This window comes from Bos javanicus, chromosome 6 (genome assembly GCF_032452875.1).
Source record: "Bos javanicus breed banteng chromosome 6, ARS-OSU_banteng_1.0, whole genome shotgun sequence".
Classification (NCBI taxonomy): domain Eukaryota; kingdom Metazoa; phylum Chordata; class Mammalia; order Artiodactyla; family Bovidae; genus Bos; species Bos javanicus.
The window spans coordinates 97,724,976-97,750,965 of NC_083873.1; the positions used below are offsets into that span (position 1 = coordinate 97,724,976).

Here is a 25,990-nt window from a genome sequence, read left to right on the forward strand (position 1 = left end):
ATGCAGGCTTCCCTGGGTTGTATAAATGTAGGCCAAGGAGTCAAGTAATGTTTAAACAAAACCACATGAAAATGGCCTGTCCATTTCAGTGCCTTTAAATGGATTCAGGCCCCTGGCTTCAAAATGAGCAAGCAGGTGGTGGGAAAGGCTCCAAAGTATCCTTGTTTAAAAATCTCCCACATCAAGGCAAAAGCAAGGACTTCACTTTTTAAAAATATATTTGTTTATTTGACTGCACTGGGTCTTAGCTGTGGCACGTGGGATCTAGTTTCAGCAAGTGGGATCCAGCTCCCCAAGCAGGGATCAAACCCAGACCCCCTGCACTGGGAATGTGGATTCCTAGCCACTGAACCACCAGGGAAGTCCCAGGATCTTCACGTTTAGAATAGTGCTTTGAAACCATCCAGGCCAAAGTATATATAGGGCTTCCCTGGTGGCTTAGACAGTAAAGAATCTGCCTGCAATGCGGGAGAGCCGTGTTTGATTCCCTGGATCAGGAAGATCCCTTGGAGAAGGAAATGGCAACCCACTCCAGTATTCTTGCTTGGAAAATCCCATGGACAGAGGAGCCTGGTGGGCTACACATTCTATGGCATTGCAAAGAGTCAGAAAGGACTGAGCAACTAACACTAAAGACAAAGTATCCACTTGGAGATCATTTTTCCCCTCTCACTCAGTTGAACATATTGTAACAAGGTGACTCTCAGAATTCTGATCCTGTGTGTTGCAAATGGCTCCCTCTAGCAGGAGGTGAAGAGAACAGTGCGAACAGCTGAGCTCCTCGCTCGGCACACCTGGAACAAACACTCTATGCCGTCAGGAGCGCTTAAGTGCCTTTTAGTCCACAGAAGGGATTTGAGGGAGCCCCTCTGGCTCTCAAGGAGCTATGTGTGCGTTCAATGGACGGTTCCTCTGGGCCAGGAAGGAGCTGAAGTGGGTCTTCCCATCCTCCCCGTCAGGTGTGAGAAACCTGCTTACTGGAACCAGAACGTCATCACCCACATTGCTCATTCACTCTTGCTTTGAGACTCTGGATATCCCAGTGAGCAGCCCAGGTCATCTCCCACCAGTGATCACAAGGACCACACCGTGGGCCTGGTGTGGGCACCCACCCTCACACACAGTGTCGTCACATTGAGAAGGCTGGGACGTGGGGCCCCGTGCTGCAGTGCTGCCATGCTTGCTCCTGGACACACCTCTCCTCGAGCAACAAAATACAAAGAAACTGTATGGGACTGAAAATAACTGTATGCATGCATAGTTGGGACAAATTTTGGCAAAGAGACCAAAAAACCTAACTGCTACCTTAGAGGAGCTTGGAGCAAAAACAGAGTTGTCAGGAGAAAAGCAAGTTATGGCACATTTCCCCTGCACACTGCATCACCCGAGTGGTAGGCAAACCACCTAAGCCACTCCTCCGCCAGACCCCTGGGCACATCCCTACCCTCACCCCATATAAGGAACAAGCTAGCCCCTCCTAGCGGGGAACAAGCAAGTCAGGGAACCTGTTGTTTGTTCTCCCAACCCTCCACTGCCCCCCCCCACCCCCCCGCCACGCACACTCACACTGCAGCAGGGCCCCAGTAAAGCCTTGCCTGAATTTCTTATCTGGCCTCTAGTCAATTTCCATTGATTAGGGAAGGTGAAGAACCCTGGTCCCAGGAGAGGAGTGCTGTCCACACGTAGCTCCTCTCTTTCCACAAGCTATGAGCACAGGCTTAAGCGAAATATGGTGTTAAAAACACAACTACACCCCATCCAGTGGGAACCGGTGGTTTTGGCCAAGGCCCGCAGGGTGGGGGTGTGGGGACGGAGGAGTGGTGCCCAGCAGTTGGCGCTTCTATTAGAAAAGCAACTTGGGAGATTTTCTTTCAGTGACGGGAAGGGAGGAAAGGGGGGTGGAGAGGGGATGCCGAGGTAGTGCACCCCGAGTTGTAGGGATCTGGACAGATGGTTGCAGGCAGAGTCTCTTTCCGCCTGTAACTGTGGTTCAGGAAGGGCCCTTCCTAGTCCGACTGGCCCTGTGAGGAAGGGCACGTTGTGGGGCCAAAGCCTGCACAGGCCAGCCGGCTCCGGTGCTGTCAGCCGCTCTTTTCATTTTGAATCCTGTGAGGAGGCAGGAGGCAGCTGGCTGATCCTCCGCATGGGGAGTCAGAGGTGTTGTGGTGGGGGTGGGGGATGGAAGTGGGGGTGAGGGGTGGAGGGTGGGGGAAGGGGGAGGAGAAGAAAAAGGCTGAGGTCGTGGAGCCCACAGGAAGCTGCTCACTGGCTTTGTGTCTCATGGGCATTCCAGGACGAGCACGTGCCTTCCTCCTGTGATGGTGCAAACTTAGAACCAGGAACATTCATGGGGCGGTGGAGAGTGGGGGATGGGAAGGTGGATGCCACAGCTCCCCAGGGAGAACAAGAGGATTTCCCCCCAACCCCCAACATCGAGGATGGGTAAAGACAGGTCTGTGGGGCTCATACTCTGACCTAAAAATGGGGAAATTTTAAAAAGGATTATAAAGTTTCTTCCTTCCCTGTTTTTCACATGAGCAGCCACAGAGAACACATCTGGCTTTCAGTCTCCTGTGTAATTGGGGACAGGATTGAAATGGATAAATGAACCTCCCAGGTAATCCCCAAGCTCATTCTTTTCCATTAGCTTCAACCTCTCCCCTGCACAAATCTATCCCAGCTCCTGATGAGGAGAAAAATGAGCTACAGAAGCATAAAGGACATTGCAAGCCAGACCTGTCCTCTGATGGGAGTGTGAAGGCTCAGGAAGGAATGCAGAGGTGCAAAGAGAACCGCTTGGGGCTGGAGAGAGCCAGCCTGTGGGGCCTTCTATCTGCAGAGAGGACAGACTTACAGAACTGGACAGGATAACCCATGGATAACCCAATCCCCCAATCCAGTTGGTTCCTATACAGTGGAGGGAGCAGGGTGGACACGGAAGTGCTGAGAGGTTAGAATTGCAGGGAAAGCAAAACTTTTCTTTTACCCTCTTACTGTCAGGGCAGAATTAGGTTGACATAAGACGGATTGCAGTGCTGGAGAAGACTCTTGAGAGTCCCTTGGACAGCAAGGAGGTCACACCAGTCAATCCTAAAGGAAATCGACCCTGAATGTTCATTGGAAGGACTGATGCGGAAGCTGAAGCTCCAATACTTTAGCCATGTGATGCAAAGGGCCAACTCATTGGAAAAGACCCTGATCCTGGGAAAGATTGAGGGCAAGAGGAGATGGAGCGACAGAGGATGAGATATTTGGATGGCATGCCATGATGGCATCTTCATGGACATGAACCAATGGACATGAATTTGAGCAAACTCTGGGAGATCGTGGAGGAAGAGTCTGGTGTGCAGCAGTTGGTGCGTGTGTGCTCCGTCGTGTTTGACCACCAGGTTACTCTGTCCAAGGGATTTTCCAGGCAAGAATCCTGGGGTGGGTTGCCATTTCTTTCTCTAGGGGATATTCCTAACCCAGGAATCGAAGCTGTGTCTCTTGTGTCTCCTGCATTGGCAGGCAGATTCTTTACCAACTGTGCCACCTGGCCATGCCATGTGCTGCAATCCTTGGGGTCGCACAGAGTCAGACACGACTTAAACAACTGAACAAAAACAAAGATGGATTCGCAGGAGAAAAGCATACAGCTTTTTTATTGTTACATGGACTTGGGAGCTTTCACAGTAAAAATGAAGACCCCCCCCCACCATTCTAAATGGATAAATAACAAGGTCCGGCTGTATAGCACAGGGAGCTATATCCAATCACCTGGGATAGACATGATGGAAAAGATATTTTAAAAAGAATGTATATGTGTGTGGCTGTCACTATACTGTACAATGGAGATCCGCACATTGTAAATCAACTGTACTTACATAAATAAATTTAAAACAAGACCCCCAAAATGGTTGGGTCTAAGTGGTCATATACTGCTGCTGCTAAGTCGCTTCAGTCATGTCTGACTCTGTGTGACCCCATAGACAGCAGCCCATCAGGCTCTGCCATCCCTGGGATTCTCCAGGCAAGAACACTGGAGTGGGTTGCCATTTCCTTTTCCATTGCGTGAAAGTGAAAAGTGAAAGTGAAGTTGCTCAGTTGCGTCTTGACTGGTAGCGACCCCATGGACTGAAGCCTACCAGGCTCCTCCTCCATGGGATTTTCTAGGCAAGAGTACTGGAGTGGCTTGCCATTAGTTGAACTAATTTCCCTGGTGGCTCAGATGGTAAAGAATTCGCCTGTAATGCAGGAGACCTGGGTTCGATCCCTGGTTTGTGAAGATACCTTGGAGGAGGGCATGGCAACCCACTCCAGTATTCTTGCCTGGAAAATCCCCATGGACAGAGGAGCCTGGCGGGCTACAGTCCATAGGGTTACAAAGAGTCGGACACAACTGAGCGACTCAGCACAGCACTAGGTTGAACAGAGAGTAATAACTGTGAAAAGGTAACTAAAATATATGGGGCTGCTCAAGGAAGATAAGGGCTGTTTGAACAAGGTTTGTCTGTACTGATTTCTCTTGGCACCTTCTCCCTGTCTGTGGAGATAAGAACGTTTCTTTCCTCTTGGTACAGGGAGGGCGTCTTGCACACTGGAGTTTTGTCTTCTGCTTTTAGGAAGGAAAAAGGAAGTCAGGGCGCCTTCTTGCATTTGCTGTTTTTAAAGTATCTCTAACTCAAAATAATCTTATGTCAAACTAGCTTGTTTGGGCATATTCTAGTACCTTTTACCATCCAGCTAGTTAGTAGCAAAACAAGAACTGGAAGTTGGTCCTCCTCACTTCTGGTCTGTGGTTATTTGCACATCTGTTTCCTCCTCACTACAAGCACTCACCAGGGTGACTGTTTCCTTGGTGGTCTAGGAAGCACCAGGCCCTATTCTCCAGGCCTCTGGGTTTTCTCTGATACATAGTATTACTCTTATTTTGTGGATGAGGACTCAGGTTCAGAGCGGCTCTGTGGATTAGTGAATGGCAACCAGTCCATCCTAAAGGAAATCAGTCCTGAATATTCATTGGAAGGACTGATGCTGAAGCTGAAACTCCAATATTTTGGCCACCTGATGGAAAGAGCTGACTCATTTGAAAAGACCCTGATGCTGGGAAAGATTGAAGGCGGGAGGAGAAAGGGACGACAGAGGATGAGATGGTTGGATGGCATCACCAACTCAATGGACATGAGTTTGGGTAAACTCCGGGAGTAGGTGATGGACAGGGAGGCCTGGCGTGCTGGAGTCCATGGGGGTCACAAAGAGTCGGACACGACTGAGCAACCGAATTGACTGATTGTATATTTGAAAGTTTGTAAGAGGGGAGATCTTTAAAATTCTCATCACAAGAAATAAATTATTTAACTATGTGTGGTAATGGTTGTTAACTAGACTTACTATGGTGGTCATTCTGCAGTACATAAAAATATCAAATCACAGTGTTCTACACCTGAAACTAATATAATGTTATATGTCAGTTTCATCTCAGTTGGGGAAAAAAAAGTGAATTCAAGCTCAGGTCTCTGAAAGTGAAAGTCTTAGTCGCTTAGTCGTGTCTGACTCTTTGCAACTCCATGGCTTGTAGTCTGCTGGACTTCTCTTTCCATGGAATTCTCCAGCAAGAATACCGGAGTGGGTTGTCATTTCCTTCTCCAGGGGATCTTCCCCACCCAAGGATCGAACCTGGGTCTCCTGCATTACAGGCAGATTCTTTACCATCTAAGCCACTAGGGAATCCCACTTTCTGGTCTCTGAGTCCAGTGTTATTTCTACTACTCTACTAAGCTGGAGTCTTTGGCAGTACTTTCTTTTATTATTTTTCATGGGTTATACTTATTTTTACTGCTTCACTATGTGTTGGGAATAAGTGAGACACGTACACTTTTTTATTTTTACTGAGACCATTCTTTCCTTTTGGCCTCAGTCTGTGGTTTCCCACTCAGACTCAATTATTTCCCCTCAATTTTGACCTCCTAGGTTCTGGAAAGGCTTGAGAGGTGCTTGCAATCTGAACACAGGCATATTTCTGTCTCTGCTGCTGCTAGTGAATGTTAGGGCTGGGTGGGACCTGAGACAGAGTCTCATTTCATCCCTTCTCCTTACGGATGAGAAAACTGCATCCTTAGATGCTGCAGAGACCTGCAGGGAAGGTGAGTATGGAAGACTCTGGCGTGCTCTAACCTTCATCCACTCCATCAACAGTCCTTGGCGGGGGGTAGGGGAGGGGAGAAGGGGAGGGTGGGATGAATTGGGAGAGTAGAACTGACAGATATACACTGCTGCTGCTGCTGCTGCTGCTGCTAAGTCGCTTCAGTCATGTCCGACTCTGTGTGACCCCATAGATGGCAGCCCACCAGGCTCCTCTGTCCCTGGGATTCTTCAGGCAAGAACACTGGAGTGGGTTGCCAGTTCCTTCTCTAACATATATACTACCATGTGTAAAGTAGATAGCTAGTGGGAAGCTTCTGTATAGCGTGGGGAACTCAGCTTGGTGCTCTATGATGACCAGAAGGGTGGGATGGGGGTAGGTGGGAGGGAGATTTAAGAGGGAGGGGCTATATGTATACATATAACTGATTCACTGCATAGTACAGCAGAAACTAACGCAAGGTTGTAAAGCAATTATCCTCTAATAAAAAAAATAATAAAATGTGTAATTTGGGGTTGATTAAAAAAGAAAAAAAAAAAAAACCATTGCAGTCCTCATCTCATTCCTGGGTAAAGATGTGGCACCCAGGACTTCCCCAGGGGTCCAGCAGGCAAGACTTCTCGATTCCAATACAGGGGCTGCGGTTCAATCCCTGGGTGGGGAACTAAGAAAGAGCCCACATTCCATGAAGCACAACCAAAATAGATTAAAAAAAGAAAAAAGAAAAAAAACGTGGCACTCAAGTTCGGAGGAGTGTAAATCCAGAGGTTCTGGATTTACTTGGATTAGCTGTGAAACAGCTTCCTTTTGTGAGAAGATTACAAAGATTCCAAGTGTAATCTTTTCTATTAATAGACAAGCAAATAAGTTTAGTACTTTGAGGGGTCAAAAGTTCACAGAAATATGGCCAATCAGGGTTATTTTAGTTCAGGTGGATATAAATTCGTCTTGGACTATATCTACATTCTACCAACACTGCATTCAAGGTCTTAGCAACATATCTTTAGGGTACAAAGCAGCTGAACAATGCCTCGTTAGAGTCCTTAGGAATGAAATCCAGTCTGGCCCCCACCGAGAGCTGGCCTCCCACTCAACTGCAGGCAGGCTAGGACGTTGACAGCTGATGGCCAGGGCACTGCTTTGGGGCAAAAGATGGGCAGAGAGTGAGGAGCATGGCATGGGGCAGAGCTGAGAGGCAGGGCTGGAGTGAGAGTTGAGTCCATCTGCCCACCTCGGCAGGGCTGTGGGGAGGAAGGGATGCTTCATGATGTTTTGATGACATGTAGGAGTTGGGTTCCCACGTGTCAGCTCGAAGCAGTACAAGCAGAGGTGTTGGTGACTGCGAAGTGACACCACTGGGGCAGCAGGGGTCCCCAAACTCTGGGATCTAATGCCTGATGACCTGAGGTAGAGCTGATGCAATAAAGTGCACAATAATTGTAATGCATTTGAATCATTCCGAAACCACCCCCCCCAAAACACACACCCCCCCCAAGTCTGTGAAAAAACCGTCTTTCACAAAACCAGTCCCCGGTGCCAAAGGTTGGGGACTGCTGCTCTACAGTCCAAATAAAACCTGCTGATTTTCCCTCTGGTTATGCGTAAGACTGATGGGATAGGAGAGGTCCCGTCTTAGGGGCTGTTGTTAGCCCAGAGCCCAAATCAAATGTGCATTATGTGGTCATCACAAAGCATAAGGCACCCTTGAGGGACATTCAAACTGGGTTTAAGTATCAGGTCAGGAACACCAACGAATTCATAATCATTTATTGTGATCACTCATAGTTTACACATATTAATGGCAAAAATAACACCGTTAAACACCTGCTGGATGAAGAACTTTATTATGACAATTCCCTACCGGCATCACTTCTTTTCAAAAATGTAAATTTAAATCCTACATCTTCCCTATCTTTGCAGCACTATCTTCGAAGTGCTCTGATGCCAAACTATAAGGCTCTCTTTTGCTCTAACATCTAACACAAAGGGCACGCTGTCCCATTAATTCGACATGCTCTTTACAAGGCAACTTAACACACAGATTTTTTTAAAATCCAGAGGCTACATAATGATCACTTTATGTCTTGCTGCAAAATCAATGAAGGCCGCATGCAGGTGAAACATTTGTAGACACTGAGTTCTAGATAACTGTTGGTTATTCAGATCTGATGACCTGGTGTGGAAAATTAATATGCTTATTTAGCAGGAGTAGGTAAAGTACATGCACCAGTGGCTAGGATCAATTAGAATATAAATTAGGTGTCTAAACATTTAAATGAGAGCTTCCTTTGAGCTTCACTTGATGTCTGGCACTTCTGAGTTCTACACCTTAAAACGAAAATAGCAAAGAGAACAAAATCAAACACTTAAAACAGGCACTGATTATAGGGTCAGCTGGACGGACAGCTCAGGACACAAAACTAGCTGAGCAGTGAACAGACCCCTTGAAGCAAAGAAAGCGGAACATTAACAAGCTGGAAACAGGGCAAAAAAATAAGAGAGCCATCTCCTGTATTCTCATTTTTTAACATTTTCAATTTTCTTACTTTAAAACAACAACACACACACACAATAATTACAAAGCAGAAACATTCTTTCCTTACTACTTAGACTCTCTCTTTTGTCTTCCACCCTGCCTCTCTGCTCCTTCAGATAGTCTGTTTAAAAATAAGGTTGGGTTTAAAACAGAAAACAAAGGCTCTCCTGAATCACACTGAAAGAATATGAAATTCCTTCATCCTGTCAGGGTTAACATCACGTACAAGTACCAGCACATGACGATGTATGTTTGAATGACATGTTGTAGCTACAGCGATTAAATCACATGTCCGCGTTCTAGTGTTAAAGCATAGTTACACTGACTTTTAAAAAATTCTTTTCATTGATAGTTTGTATCTTGACATTATTTTGAGACCAACGAAAAAAAACCCCAAACTACGTGGATTCTGTTCTCTCCCCAGCTTGCGCCCCCTCCCACGATCCAATGAACAAGAGAAGTGTAGTAACAAAGGCCATGAACGGAGGCGTCGTTGACAGCGGGCGCAGATGGAGGATCCAGAGTCAGGCGCTCCCGTCTCCAGTCCGGGCTTTCCGGGCTTCGATCATCTGCTTGGTTGCCCGTTTGCGGTCAGTGGCTAGCCCCAGCCAACACATGAAGTCAATGAACCAGGTGGTTGGGTTGAAATTTAAGCCAAATTCACTCGCAGAGTAGTCAAAGGGAAAGGTGTGATGGTAGTTATGGAAACCTTCACCTGGAAGACAAAGAAGGCTTGAAATAACACTATCGGCACCTCTCTGCAGAGCTTTGAAATGCCACGAGATTGCAAGACCCTGTGTTAGGCTCCATGGGGTACAAAAAACTTACAGAAAGTCCCCTATGTACAAACCTGCAAAGACGTGTTGTATGCCATCTGTTGTACTGTGCATGCATTTCAAGGTACTGGACTGTAAGATTAGAGATGCTTTATTTTTTGTTTGCTTTTTATGTATGTATTATCTATGTGAAAAGTATTAGAGACCTATTACAGTTCAGTATTATATAGCCAATTGTGTTAGATGGCTACCTAGGCTAACTTTGTTGGATTTCTGAACAAACCGGACTTCCGAACTTGCTCTCAGAATAGAACGTGTTCGTATGTAGGGGACTTACTGTACTTGCTGTCTGCCCTTAGGCAGCATTCACTGAATTGGCTAGACAAATGATAGGAACAGAAAAATAACAATAAAGTTATCAGCATAAAGTCTCAAGATGAATTTTCCCTGTGAACTGGTGACATGCTCCCATGACTTTAGAGCTGTACTTCGGAAGCTAAATGCCGAATAGCTGATAACAGATCATCATTTTGATGTATGTTCATGAAAGAAAAATAGCCTCTGTCGACTGAAGGGATTAAAGGAAGACTTCTTGGGAAAGCTCGGAAGACATAAATGATAATCGTTCCCATAAGTAAGTGAATTAAGGAGTTGGATCTTTAAATATCCCAAATCTGCCTATATATTACCCTTCCCTTCGCAGTGAGTAACTTTTCCTCCCTTACTGCCCCTCCCCCGGGGTGTTTTCAGGAGGAGTCTCACATCTTTTTTCATTTTTCTCAAACAGCTTTATTGAGATGTAATTCACCACACAATTCACCCATTTAAAGTATCCAAGTTAATGGCTCTCAGTATATTTGCAGAGTTGTGCAGGCATCCCCACAATGATCTTTTTTTTTTTAAAATTGGGGGCACGGTGCCCAATTTTGGCATTCTCTGAAGACATATTGCTATCAGCAGTTCCACTGAAATAGGACCGACACCAGCGAGGAAGAAGACACCCCCACAATGATCTTTACAACGTTTTCACTGCCTAAAAAGAAACCCCACTCCCCAAGGATGGATGGATGTTGAGCCCCATCCATCCCCCCATCCTTCCAGTCCTACTTTCTTCCTCTGTGATGGTTAATTTTGCATGTTAACCTGACTGGCCAAGGAGTGCGCAGATTAACCCTTATTTCTGGGTGTCTGTGAAGGTGTTTCTGGATGAGATTAGCATTTGAAGCAGTGGAGTCAGTAAAGTAGATGGTCCTCCTCCATGTGAGTTGGCATCAGCCAGTCCCTTAAGAAGGAAATGGCAATCCACTCCAGTATTATTGCCTGGAAAATCCCACGGCAGAGGAGCTTGGTAGGCTACAGTCTATGGGGTCGAAAAAAGTCGGACATGACTGAGCGAATTCACTTTCTTTCAGTCCCTTAAAGGCTTGGAGGAGGAATTGCCCCCTGTTTTCCAGACATACTGATTGAATGTCTATTTCATCTTCTCCTGCCCTCAGACTGGGATCTGCATCATCAGCTCCCCTAGTTCTCAGGCCTTTGTACTCAGATTTAATTATACCACTGGCTTTCCAGGGTCTCCCGCATTCGGATGGCAGACAGTGGGACTCAGCCTCTGTAATCTCACCAGCCAGTTCCTCATCCTAAATCTCTCCTCCTTTCCCTGCCCTGTTCCCGTAAATACACACAGAAACAGAATATATCTACCTTTATATAGATTTAGAAATCCTACTGTTTCTATATGGATATATATTGGGTTGGCCAAAAAGTTCAGTCAGGTTTCCATATGATCTTACAGAATATACCCAATATATAGGTAGAAAGAGACTTATTATAAGCAATATTTTATATATATATATATATAATTGCATATATATATTCCAGTATCCTTGCCTGGGAAATTCCACAGACAGAGGAGCTAAGAGTTGGAGACAACTTAGCAACTAAACTACCGTGTGTGTGTGTGTGTATATATATATATATATATATATATATAAAATCTCTGACTCTTTGTGACCCCAGGACCATAGCCCGCCAGGCTCCTCTGTCCGTGGGATTTCCCAGGCAAGGATACTGGAGTGGGTTGCCATTTTCTTCTTATATATATACACACACATATATACTGTCACAAAGAGTCGGACTTGACTGAGCAAATTTTACATTCACTTGCCTGGAGAATCTTTACTAATACAGTCTCCATAGATTGGCTTATTCTGAACATTTTATGTAAATGAAATCAAATAATATGCAGTCTTTTGCAACTAGCTTCTTTCACTCAGTATACTGTTTTCAAGGTTGTAGCAGGTATCAGTACTTCATCTGTTTTTATTGCTGAAGAGAATTCTATGGTATGGGATATATATACCACATTGCATTCATCCATTCATCAGGTGAGTGACATCTGGTATATTTCTACTGTATAGCTATTATGAATAATGCTGCTATGAACACTCATATACAAGTTTTTATGTGGACATACACTATCTTTTCTCTAGGGTATAAATTTAGGAGTGGAGTTGCTGTATCCTATAGTAACTATTTTTAACCATTTGAGGAACCACCAGATTCCTCCTTTACTTCTTAAGTGGCTACTGGTCATCATACAGTTCTTCTATTGACCACATTTGGAAGATTCTGCTGTATGATGAGTCCATCAGATGGATCAGTCTGTGGTCTGTGATTTTCTTTTTAATTTAGGTCTTTTCTACCCTGTCCCTCCACGCTCATCATTCTTGGACTAGAGTTGTAGAGTTTCCCCGTATTTTTCAGAAACAGGCACTGTTCAAAGAACTGTGAACATATTCCCCGGTCTCCCATATGGTTGATGTAATAAGAGTCTTCTAATGACCTTTATCAGGAAAGCTGACTGAGAGTTCAGTGTAGACCTTGAGAGCCTTCAAGCCAACACCCAGTTTTTCAGGACCTGTGTCATAGCCACATTCCTTGGTTTCCTGGCTCACCATCCCCTATGTAAGGTGGTAACAGATGCATGGTGCCCACTCTCGTCCACTCTCAGAGTCACCACTGGATGTGGCTTCCCTCACCACAATTCTTATTGAAGACAAAGAGTGAGATGAAGAGAAAACAATAGGAGGGATCAGGAAGCTCACACTTTTCTTTCTGCTTATCAAGTTATTCCCAAAGCTAAATCTGGTGTTTATTCAACTTACATTGCTCTTGTCAACACAAGATCCCTAGGGTCTTAATGAATGGGTGACCCTTACACCATGATGGCAGAAATTCATTGCAGAAATTCGATGCAGAGACTGTTTATACTTAACAGCAGGAAACTTCCTTCCTGGGTTTGGTCTTGAGCTCAAGCTCAGCTTATACAGAAGCCCGAAATGCTTCTATCAAGACACAGCTGTGCTTAGTCGCTCAGTCATGTCCAACTCTTTGCGACGCCAAGGACTGCAGCCCGCCAGGCTCCTCTGTCCATGGGGATTCTCCAGGCAAGAATACTGGAGTGGTTTGCCATGCCCTCTTCCAGAGGATCTTCCCAACCCAGGGACTGAACCCAGGTCTCCCGCATTGCAGGCAGATTCTTTACAAACTGAGCCACCAGGGAAGCCCAAGAATACTCGAGTGGGTAGCCTACCCCTTCTCCAGGGGATCTTCCCAATCCAGAAATCGAACCTGGGTCTCCTGCACTGCAGGAGGGTTCTTTACCAGCTAAGCTACCAGGGAAGTCCTGGTAACATTTATTAATCACTTATTGTGTGCCAATCACAGGGCTGCATTCTTCAAAGGGTTTTAATGCTTATAATCCTCACATCACTCAGCTAGCTGCTGTGATTAACCCTACTTTAAAATGAGGATGGAAGTGCACAGAAGGGACAAGTTACTTGCCTAAGACCATTAGGCTAGTAAGGAAAACAACATCCCTGAAGGTTTGTTTCCTGCTAAGCCCTGCTGCAAACACTAGGTAACCTAACCCTATGGTGACCCCGGGTGAAGGTCAACACTACTCTTATCTCCACTTTACAGATGAGAACACAAGGTGGGGAGGAGCCAGATAACTTGCCCAGAGATTGAGCAGAGGAACCAAGCCTCAACTAAGCCTGTCAGACTGACTCTTAACCATTTTGCGGACCCATGAGATTGTCAAGGTCCCGTTTCTCTCCATCCCTTTGTTTGAGGGCCTTTTTAAATGGTCAGCCAAATGCTGGACAGCTGAGGCTAAGAGTGGTCAGGCAGTTTGAGAGCGACATCAACTGCTACTCCTCCTTTAGTAGGGAAATGGCTAGCGTAAAAATAAATAGCTGCTAATTACTGATTACCTACTATGTGCCAGGTACCATACTAAGCAGATGATATAAAGTATCTTATTTAATTCTCGTAACACCCTTGAAAGTGTGAGTCCCTCAGTCGGATCTGACTCTTTGCGACCCCATGGACTGTAGCCCCCCAAGCTCCTCTGTCTATGGGGATTCTCTAGGCAAGAACACTGGAGTGGGTTGCTATTTCCTTCCTTCTCCAGGACATCTTCCCAACCCAGGGATCAAACCCGTAACACCCTTATGAAGCAGGTATTCCTGTTTCCATTTCACAAATAATAAAGCTGTAAACCAGAGAGTAAGAGGCTTGTCCACGAGCCAGGATTCTAACGCCAAAGCCCAAGTTCATTCCAGTCCTCTCCACTCCCTTGCCTCTCCTGACACGTCCCACAAAACCCCCGAGAAGCCAAGAAGGTCTGAACACCCACTGTCCCCAGGGGTTCCCACCCGACACTCACCAATGGCACCCAGGGTGACGAGCGGGTTCTGCCGAGGACTGATGTGCTTGTCATAGGGCCGGTTTCCGTACATGTGGGCGACACTGTTCACCAGCCAGGTGACGTTGAGTGAGATGGTGTAGCGGAGGATGGAGGCCAGGAAGTAGGAGTTCCACAGGCTTTCTCCCCAGATGTACCAGGGCACCAGCGTGGGGACTACGAAGCACATGAGCACCACGGTGATCTTGTAGTACCTGGAAAGAGGAGGGGGTCACGCTGCCACGGGGCACCTGTTGACGGTGGTGGGGGGGAGTGAGCAAGCTGCAGGGGGAGTCAGGAATGATGCTAGGCTCTTGGAGCCTGATGTGTGTCTCTGTGTGGGGGTCACAAACCCATCCACCTACCAGGGCTAGGCAGGTAATACCAACTTGAGAATTAGGGAAGGCAGAAGTTATAGGAAGTGGTAGGACCTGCTGCAAACTTCAGAATTTCAAGTATTAAACAATCAGTACAGGTGAAACCCACGCATCTCAGAGCGTGTGTCCTACAAGCCACAGTTTGATGGCTTCTATTTCTTTCACCAGTCAGTCAACCCGACAAACAGTTGTTTTTTTTAACCATAATTTCAAGAAATATCTAATATTCTTTGAATACTTTGCAGGCATGTGAATCTGTTTTAATGTAGCTTGGGAAAAAGGTAAACAACCCTTCCTTAAATGTTCTTGAAAGGTCGGTGAATGAAAAAAGACGCCGGAATTCTTGGCCCCCAGAGGAGAATTCAATTTGGGGCCAGAGACGAGGCTTGATCGCTCAGAGCTTTTGCGTAATAAGGTTTTATTAAAGTATAAAGGAGATAGAGAAAGCTTCTGACATAGGCATCAGAAGGGGGCAGAAAGAGTACCCCCCTGCTAGTCTTCAGCTGGATGTTATATAATGAGTAGCCGTCTGTTAATGTAAGAAAGGAATGCCTTAAAACTCAGAATGGTACCAGGCCCCTCAGCCATAAGATGCATTTTGGGATAATCTTGGCACCAAATGGTTCATCCTGGGCCATAAAATGATTAACTTGAATCTTGAAGAAGGGCAGATCACCATACAAATAGTTTCGTTTACATAGATTAGGGGAACACTATCTGAATATAACATACCGGTTTGTCAAGTAGGTTCTGAGCCAAGAGGCTGAACCGACTTGAAGACAGAGTCTGGGGTAAATGCATAGCACGTTAGCATAGCTTAAGACAAACATTTCCATAAGAGAAATGCATTGGTCATCTCTAGGTTTGAGAATAGTTAACTTCAGGTGAAACCAGGTGTCATTATGGCAACACAGTATTTTAAGAGAAACCTCCTTTTAAATTTGTATAGAGAAGGAAGAAATATCGCTAGTTTGTTTCCTCCTGCCGCTTAAGAGAGAGAAAAATGTCTGACACTTGCAGGCTATTTCCTCCTTTAGGAGACCCCTGGCCTTCCTGCCTGTTACCCTCTCACTCTCTGTCCATCCGCAATTACGTTCCAAACCAGCATAAAAATAAACAAATATATGAACAAACACGGCCACGTATAAAGCAAAGATTAAAAATAAACCATCAACAGTTTGCCTGCTGGACTTGAGTACCCAGCAAGTGTTTCCTGAGCACCTCCAGTATGCCCGGCCCCAAGGGCTAGTGGTACCAAGACAGATTTGACAAGGGTCCCTGCTCCGGTCGTGTGAAACCTTTGGCTGTGTGGCACAGGCTCTTAGCAGGGACGTGAAGGGGCTGTGAAATGAAAATGTTCAAAGCTGCCTGTTTCAGAACTTCCCTGGAGGTCCAGTGGTTAAGACTCCATGCTTCCACTGCAGGGGCCACAGGTTCGATCCTTGGTCAAGGAACTAAGATCCCACAGGCTGTGCGGTTTGGCTAAAAAATAAACCAACCCCTGCCCCACTCCAAAACAACAAAACAAAACAAAGCTGCCTGGTCACAGCCGTTTTCTCCTCGGTTTTCCTTCCGCTGACCCAGCTCATGGGAGGCCTCCGTTAAAAGGCGCATGTATGAACCTGGATGGGGCGCAGCTTGAGGAAATGAGATGTGGGAGGTGGAAGAAATCTGACCTGAGTCCAGGTCTGACTCTTCACGGAAAACAAGCCTCTCTTTGTTCTTCCAGTCTTTGTGTACACAGTGAGATGGTTCCCCAAACAGAGCATGAGGCAAGGGCTTATATGCGGGTAGTTCATTTGGGGAAGTGACCTCGAGTAACAGGAGTGGGCAGCTGGGAAGAGAGAAATGAAAGGAGGGGAGAGTCAAGCTGTGGGTGCCCACTGCTGCGGGACCTCCATGGGACACATGATAGCTCAGAATTCTCTCTAGGAATGAAAAGGGGACAATTTTCCCGTTGGCTCCAGTTCCTCTTTGGTCAAGGGGTCTACGTGGGATGTCAGCTCTCTCACAGTTTCAGGTTTGCTTGGGTCTGAATGGCTGAGTGTAGTTACGGGCATCTCAGGTGGGGGCGGCAGAGAAGCCAGGGCAGGAAGTAGGCAGTATGGCTGGGCACGTTGCTGGTGAGTTACACTTGTGCCACAGGTAGCTGCAGGAGTGAAAAGGTGGGCTGGGAGTGTGAGGTGGGCACAAGAGGTGTCCAACACAAGCAGGAATTACAATACCACATGCGGTTCTTGTGAGCAGCAAATACTAATGCCAGCATGGGGAGCTCAGCTCGGGGCTCTGTGATGACCTAGAGGGCTGGGATGGGAGTGAGATGGGAGGGAGGTTCAAGAGGGAGGGGATATATGTGTACACATAGCTGGTTCACTTTGCTCTATAGCAGAAACCAGTGTGAACACTCAGATGGGAGTTATCTGATAGGAAAAGAAAGGAGATAGGAGAAGCCTTCTAAAATCATCAAGGGAGAAAGAAAAAGAAAGGGGTGAAGAAAGAGAGAAGGGGCGGTATGAATCTGAGAATGACCCACAGAAGAGTAGCTCTCCTTTATAGATCCGAAACCAGAGACTCACACGTTTAAGCCAAAATCACAAAAGTCAAAGCACTCAGCTCACCTTACAGTAACTCGGGAGGCGTGTCCTGGAGCTTTAAGATGACAGCTTGTAAGTGTTCACAGAGAGACAGGGAGGAAGTCACTCACATTTCCAAGAAAAGACCAAACCTGTTAGACTGGCTGTCAATCTTAAATGTTGCCAAAAATGTAGCATATTTGGCAGCTCAGAGAATGACCTAGAAGCTTATGCTCAGATATCACTCATTAAACTGGAGGTAGGATGTAAGATATAGTTCGGGCCAAGGCAGAAAAGGAGAGACGACCTCAATGGAGGTAGGTTACCTGTACTCAGGCAAGGAGGGGCAACAGTCGACCTACCAACCAGGCTGAGCGTGCGAGGGATCAGGGAGGCTTCATATTTAAAGGGAGGTTTGTGGAAGCGATAAGGGAAGCGTTAGTCAGGCGGGGCATTTTGGGTAATCTTTAGTTGAGATGGCATTTGTGGTTGAACAGGGGGTGGGAGATTTTGGGCACGGGGTGATAAGTCCCCTGGGCAGGGGGCAGTAATTCCCGGGCAGATGTAGGCGGTGGGAGGTTTCTGGGCAGGGGGTGATAAGTCCCAGGTAGATGCAACCGGCCCGGAGCATCAGGACAGGACTTAAAGTTCAGTTTTGTTTTCCCCAAAGTTAGATGATTCAGCAAGAGCCTTTGAGACCGTTGTTTTCTTTTCCAGGCCCACAATAGATGTTGGAAACCTTTCAGTTCCCATCTCACAGTTGCTCATGACACCACTATCAAAGTGGGGAGATGGTTTTCAGCATTTAGCCCAAGATATGCAGTCCACTGGGCTTTCCAGGTAGCGTTAGTGGTAAAAACAGCAACAACAAAAAACTCACCTGCCAATGCAGGAGGCTTTAAGAGGTGCAGTTTCGATCCCTGGGTGGGGCAGAACCCCTAGAGGAGGGCATGGCAACCCACTCCAGTATTCTTGCTTGGAGAATCCCACGGACAGAGGAGCCTGGTGGGCTACAGTCCATGGAGTTGCAGAGTCAGACACAACTGAAGTGACCAAGCACACACGTGCAGTCCATTTTCATACATCAAATGCCATCACGCCACGACACTACCATCCAAGGAGGCTTTGATTACAGGACACAGATATTGACACAGGCCCTAACCTTTCAATGCTTTGAAGAATATCCTTATTCCAATAAACTGGATCACAATAAGAATTGAAACATTAAAGGCTTTGAGACCAAAAGTTTTTTCTATGGAGAAGAATCAGGGATTCTTATTTACATATATATATATATATTCAAATCTGGGTGTGATAAACATCTTAAAACTCTCATTTTTCTTCAGATGAAAACGAAATTGCTGTTCTCTGCAAGCATTTCTTGTTCCTTGAGTAACTCTTGCACAGCAGTCCGGTGCTGCTGGGGTGTGAGATCTTGAGAGTGAAATCTATTAGAGCATGAAAGAAGGGGAAATGACCTGCTGACTTCCAAACAGAGTCAGCTCAGGAAATGTGAAAAGAAGCAAATATAACGGATGAGAGAGAAATTACAGTCCTCAAACGTATCGTAATGATGAGGGATGAGCCGTCACTGGCATCTTGATTAAACATGTTTGCTTCTGTGATTCCACTTACGGCCAAGTCAGAAATTCATCTTCCCTGCAATTTTCGCATCTTGTAGGGGACCAGGCAAAATCATCTGGGTGCTTACAACAAACATTTATTTTGAGGACAGATGTTCTGCCCTGGCAGCTGGTTAAATGAACGGACCATTCCCTCCTTCCTTTGTCTCCTCTGTTATCGACCACCAGGAGGTGGAATATGTGATTGTTTGGAGGCAGATCTGAAGACAGAAGCCCATTGATGGGTTTCAGAAAATCTTCCAGACTCTCTGAATTAAGTTGAAAAGAGGCTTCACCGCTGTACCCTGGAGCCTGCTTCTCAGATGCTTCAGTGTCTTTAAATGAGAGTGTTTCATGATGGCTGCATTTGAAGTATTTTCAGAAAGTTTTAATCACTCCAGATTTGTTTGTGACCCTCAGTTAGTCTTGACATCACTTTCTCTGTGCTACTTCACAATAAGCATTCCCTTAGAAGAAAACCTTTAACTAGACTCTTTCACTTTAGAAGAAAACCTTTAACTAGACTACCTAGATGCATAATTCCCATATCCTGGATAATTCCTCCCATGGAGGAACCAAAGATAGCAACCAGCCTCTCCACGAAAGCATCTCTGTCGGAAACTTGCAACGTGTGGGAAAAAAGACATATTTTTATTTTCTCTCCGACTACAGCTTTATTTGCTTTTGAGGTCTGAATGTGGAGGCTAGTTGCATCCATCTACTTGATTTTAATTTGTCTTTGTACAAACAGCTTGCATGAGCTCACTAAGCAGCGTTTCAAAAGATAAACACCATCACTGCAGAATTTTAACACAAAACAGCATTAACCCTACCTCATTAACAATGAAGGACTTGAAGAAAAATGCCCAGACATATTGATTGCTAAGACCATGGAAGGAAGGTTAAAAGGACTTTTCCCTTTTCAAAGCTTTGATTCCATCATAATGAGCGCAGGATGAATTCTTTGAGGTTAGGCTTTGTCTTGATCTAATTCACATCATTTGTAGTTCCTTGAACACAAAATGCTGGTTAACACAGCAGGTGCCCAATAAGTAGCTGAATTGTTGACTTGCATGACAGGAATCCACCTGTCTTTGGCCAAAAAAAATTAAGTCAGTTCACCCTCAGTTGTTTGATATTTAGGGTTTCTCCAGTCTCCTTTAGAAATTTAAGTTGATTAGACACTATGTCAATCTGTGTCTCTCTTGAGGATTTTTCGTCTCTGTCCTTCCTTCCCCCAACTCTACTCCCTCCCTTCCTAATTAGTTACCAATCATTCTCAATAAATTATAAGAATAACAGATTAACTCCTGATGGTAACAGAATATGATGACTAAGATGAACAATTACAATTATTTACAAAATAACTTTAAAACAAAGTCACTGCACATCTACTTTCTCTCTTAAGACTGCACCCTTAAAACTGCATTCCACCTCGACTCTTGCTATCTGAGATAAACTGAACATCACAGGGGAAGACATAACCATTTTCTTTAATCTGGGACCCATGAAATTATATGCAAACTTTTTTTTTGTATTCCCATTTTTCTGGGGTTCAAGGTCCACAGCTTTCATCAAATTCTCAAAGAGATATTCAATTCCCAAAAGAATGAAAGCCCAATATGTTAGGTTACTACTTTTTGCTTTGATCATGCTGTTGTTATTTAAGTCTTATTTTCTCTGTTTCCTTTAGGATCTGGCCTAAGATTTAAGTAAGAAAAATTTAATTCATTTTAAAGAGTGGTCCTTTGATGTAGTAAAAAAATGTTTTTAAGAGTGGTCCTTTAAAATATGAGATTATCCTCCCTTCTCTATTTAACAGTAAAATTTTTTATAGAACTGGTGACAGTAGATAGCACTCTGTGTGTGTGTGTGTGTGTGTGTGCTCACACGTGGATCTTGTGCTGAAAGGACAATAGCCAAGTGACAAGACTACAATCCTCTTGCCCCACCCAAGGGAGCAAGGTTGATTCCCAAACTCTATCAATGATAAGTTACTCACCAGTAGCTGGTTTCTGCACAAGAAAGAAGCCACTGGAGTAATTTTGGCTATTTGCATGATCAATATCAACTGCTACAGATGAACTGATTTAGGTGGGCTGACTAAGTTCCTTGTTGCGCGCAAAAATGAACAGGCTGACAAAACACGGTTTTTTCCATTCCACGTGGAAGAAGTATCACCCTTGCGCACAATGCATGCTTTCTAGCCCGCGGTTTCCATTCCTAAACTCAAGCTGAACCATCCTTCCAAAGGTCTCCAGGCCTTCAGAACTCAGCTGAAGTCTGATTTCCTGCAGAAAGCCTATCCTGGGACTTCCCTGGTGGTCCAGGGGTTAAGGGACCACCTTCCAGTGCAGGGGATGTCGGTTTGATTCCTGTTTGAGGAACTAAGATCCCACAAGCTGTGGGGTAACCAAGCCCGCTAGCCACAACTAAGACCCAATGCAGCCAAAAGTAAATAAATACAAAAAAGAAAGAAAGCCTATTCTGGTAAATCTCTTCCCAACTCTGCTGATTGTGTTTTCCAATACCCCTCAGTACAATTGTGCTGTCAAGACTCAAGAAGACAACTACTTTAGACAGCTGAGTTTTCTTGCTAGCTGAAGGTATAAATGTTTAATTACCCCTACTTTCTTTTAAATTGTTTGTGGCAAAGGATAAGATGGAGTTCCATCAGATGGAATCTGAATCAAAATGGAAATTTCTACATGAAAGGGGCCAAAAGACACACATTTCCAGTTATAATTAGTAAGTCCTGGGTCTATAATGTGCATGGTGACTACAGTTAATAAAACTGTGTTACATACCTGTGTTGTATGCTCGAAAGTACCTAGGGGAATGGATCTTAGAATTTCTCATCATGAGACAAAGATTTGTAACTATGTATGGTGAGGCATGTTAACTGGACTTACTGTGGTGATCATTCTGTAGTATCTACAAATACTGAAGCATGTTGTTCACCTGAAACTAATATAATGTTATGTCAATTATACCTCATTAAAGATGGGTATTTCTGGACTTCCCTGGTGGCAGAGTGGATTAAAAATCCACCTGCCAATGCAGGGGACATGGGTTCGATCCCTGGTCCAGGAAGATTCCACATGCTGTGGAGCAGACAAACCCGTGGAGCACCTAAGCTCATAGAGCACCTAAGCCTGTGCACCATGACTGCTGAGCCTGAGCCCTAGAGCCCTAGAGCCCATGCTTCAAAGTGAGAGAAGCCACCTCAATGAGAAGCCAGAATACTGCAATGAAGAGTAACCCCCAGCCAGGACATGGAAGCAACCTAGATGTCCATCAGCAGACAAATGGATAAGAAAGCTGTGGTACATAGACACAATGGAGTATTACTCAGCCATTAAAAAGAATACATTTGAATCAGTTCTAATGAGGTGGATGAAACTGGAGCCTATTGTACAGAGTGAAGTAAGTCAGAAAGAAAAACACCAATACCGTATACTAACGCATATATATGGAATTTAGAAAGATGGTAATGATAACCCTATATGTGAGACAGCAAAAGAGACACAGATGTATAGAACAGTCTTTTGAACTCTGTGGGAGAAGGCGAAGGTGGGATGATCTGAGAGAATAGCACTGAAACATGTATATTATCATGTGTGAAAAAGATCGCCAGTTCAGGTTCGATGCATGAGACCAGGTGCTCAGGGCTGGTGCACTGGGATGACCCAGAGCGATGGGATGGGGACGGAGGCAGGAGGGAGGTTCAGAATGGGGAACACATGCACACCCATGGCTGATTCATGTCAATGTATGGCAAAAACCACTACAATATTGTAAAGTAATTAGCCTCCAATTAAAATAAATAAATTAAAAAAAAAGAGTAATCCCTGTTTGCCACAACTAGAGAAAGCCTGAGCAAAGCCACCAAGACCCAGTGCAACCAAAAATAAATTAAACAATAAAAAATTTTAATGGGAATTTCTATGTGCCAAATAAATAGTATGTGGAAATCTGTGCCCATTTTTTGGTCCTTCTTAATCAATGAAAGTTGCTCAGTCATGTCTGACTCTTTGCGACCCCATGGACTGTAGCCCGCTAGGCTCCTCTGTCCATGGGATTCTCCAGGCAAGAATACTGGAGTGGGTAGCTGTTCCCTTCTCCAGGGGATCTTCCCAACCCAGGGATCGAACCTAGGTCTCCCTGAATGCAGGCAGGTTCTTTACCATCAATTTTTTGAAATAACTTGACCTTCTATGATGGTGATGAGTATATTGGCCTGGGTTTCTCAAAAGGCAAGTCTTAAGCCAAAGCTTCTATGAATTACTCTATATGGAGAGCTCAGTCCTGGGAAGACAGAATGTGGGTGGCAGGGAAGGTCAGGGGGCTGACCTGAGCTGGCCACTGCTTGACCCCTCAACCTGGTGGCTGAGATGGGTGATGAGACTTGGAACAATCCCTCTGGGAGGAAGAGGGGGGAAGAGTGCATCTACCAGCTGCCCTACATTGCCCACATCCCCACTACCACCACACAGAAACTTCTGGATTGTCAACATGGGTACTGAGAGGTGTCACGGGCTCCAGCACCAAGAGAGACGCCCCAGTGCAGGAGGCTCAGGCATAAGGATAGCGCTGTCAGGATGAACTTGCCGGAAACCAGCTGGAGCGCAGAGAACTGCCGAGAATGAGGGGCCTCAGCCTCAGGAAAGAGGAGGTCCAGACGTCTGTAATGTTGCCAAACAGGTGTCTCATACAATGAGCGTGAGCCTTAGACTCTGTTTTTCCCACAGGGTCTGTTAAGGTATGAAGAGCTCTTGGCCTCAAGTAACTGACTTACTATATGACTCAGTCATTATAAGAACTGAGTTCTTATATTGACTTATTAAATTTTGCCGATTCCACCTTTATTTTCAGGTACACTGAAAAGCTGCCATTTCCGTTTGTCAGTTTTCCTACCTGCAGCAGCTTCCCTGTCTCCTTCTAACTTGCTCCTCTTAATCTGCGAAGGGTCTGAAAACCCTAGAGAGTTGAAGTTGTATTTGCATGCAGATGGAGAACACACAGGCTCTGAGCCAGGGCCAAAGAGGGTAACTGGGGCTGAGACTGAAAATGCAGAATTACTAGGAGTGTGACATTTATTCAAAGATCTCTTTCTATGGGGGCAAAAAGGGGGACATGTATTTTGGAGGTTAGAGGATTCCGTGAAATATGGTGAATTGGTACTGAGCATCTACTGTGATGATTCTATTTATTCACAGGTTCTTGGTTTTATTCCAGTTAAATGAAATGATGGCATAGCTGAATTTCAGATAAATGAGACTCCACCATATTTAGTTTTCACTATATTGTGTGTATTTGAACTTAATGATATTGTTATACTGCCTGTGACTTACTTGAAGATACTTCAACATAAACAGTGTGAGACAGGGGTGTGTGTATGTGTGTGTGTGTGCACACTTTATTCTGCACCCTAGGGGATGTCCATTAACATCTGAAGTACCCTCATCAGGAACCCACACTTCATTAGTTAGCTTTTGACAAACTCTCATAGTTCATAAACCAGAGGTCTGTTCTAGAGTTCAACTACTGTTATCTCCAACCAGCCCTAAAGAGTTTGCAATTACGATAAGGAAAATAAATTTTCACTGATAAAATGAGTGGTCAAAACATGTGGGTCGGCTAGAAATACTAGATAGGTACCTCTCAGGATCAGAGTGGTATCACCTAAGCTTTTGTTCCACCCTGTGTCCAGCCACTGACAGAATTCTGTTGCTGGATTCCAACAGGAAGAGGATACGACTGCATCATGGCTTCCATGCAAGGGGCTTGTTGTGGCATCCAAAAGGGCAGGAAGCAGGGTTAAAAAAATGAAATAAAGTCATTTGCAGCAACACGCATGGGTCTAGAGATTGTCATGCTGAGTGGAGCAAGCCAGACAGAGGAGGGGAAATAGCAAAGGACATGCATTCTATGCAGACTCTGAAAAGAAATACAAATGAACTTACTTGCAAAACAGAAACAGACTCACAGACTTGGAGAATGAACTTATGGTTGCCCTGGGGGTGCGGGGGGAAGGATAGGGGAAAGGGATAGTTAAGGAGTTTGGGACGGACATCTACACACTGCTACATTTAAAACGGATAGCCAATAAGGACCTAGTGCATAGCACAGGGAACTCTGCTTATGTGGCAGCCTGGATGGGAGAGGAGTTTGCAGGGAGAATGGATACAGTATACGTATGGCTGCGTCCCTTTGCTGTTCACCTGAAACTATCACAACATTGTTAATCAGATACACTTCAATACAAAATTAAAAAAAATTTTTTTCAATGGTAGGGATCAGGGATTCATGAAGCTTGCAGATGTGGTATATGGCGGTTTTTGTCCCTAATAGCGGTAGAATTTAGTATGATGTGGGATTCTATTCCCATGGGCTTCTTCCTCCTCTCACACTGGAGTTGGCCAAAGTCAGTTCCCAGCATACATGGCCAAACGAGTCTCCTGTGGCACCATCTAGCCTTCCTCAGCGATCAATGCATAGAAATAGAGGAAAACAACAGAATGGGAAAGACTACAGATCTCTTCAAGAAAATTAGAGACACCAAGGGAACATTTCATGCAAAGATGGGCTCACTAAAGGACAGAAATGGTATGGACCTAACAGAAGCAGAAGATATCAAGAAGAGGTGGCAAGAATACACAGAAGAACTGTACAAAAAAGATCTTCATGACCCAGATAATCATGATGGTGTGATCACTGACCTAGAGCCAGACATCCTGGAATGTGAAGTCAAGTGGGCCTTAGAAAGCATCACTACGAACAAAGCTAGTGGAGGTGATGGAATTCCAGTTGAGCTATTCCAAATCCTGAAAGTTGATGCTGTGAAAGTGCTGCACTCAATATGCCAGCAAATTTGGAAAACTCAGCAGTGGCCACAGGACTGGAAAAGGTCAGTTTTCATTCCAATCCCAAAGAAAGGCAATGCCAAAGAATGCTCAAACTACGGCACAATTGCACTCATCTCACATGCTAGTAAAGTAATGCTCAAAATTCTCCAAGCCAGGCTTCAGCAATATGTGAACTGTGAACTTCCTGATGTTCAAGCTGGTTTTAGAAAAGGCAGAGGAACCAGAGATCAAATTGCCAACATCTGCTGGATCATGGAAAAAGCAAGAGAGTTCCAGAAAAACATCTATTTCTGCTTTATTGACTATGCCAAAGCCTCTGACTGTGTGGATCACAATAAACTGTGGAAAATTCTGAAAGAGATG

The 25,990-nt window shown here is 45.1% G+C and overlaps 1 protein-coding gene across 1 annotated transcript in view; it reads right to left on the reverse strand.

Annotated features, from left to right (window-relative positions):
* Positions 1 to 7,876: 7,876 nt before the first annotated feature.
* Positions 7,877 to 25,990, reverse strand: part of SCD5 (stearoyl-CoA desaturase 5) — a 175,658-nt gene continuing 157,544 nt past the window's right edge. Inside the window, exons 4-5 of the mRNA XM_061420612.1 lie at positions 14,169 to 14,401; positions 7,877 to 9,375 (exon numbers count right to left, since the gene is read on the reverse strand). Coding sequence (XP_061276596.1) covers positions 9,185 to 9,375; positions 14,169 to 14,401 — 424 coding nt within the window. The 3' untranslated portion in view covers positions 7,877 to 9,184. The remainder of the gene's footprint in view (positions 9,376 to 14,168; positions 14,402 to 25,990) is intronic.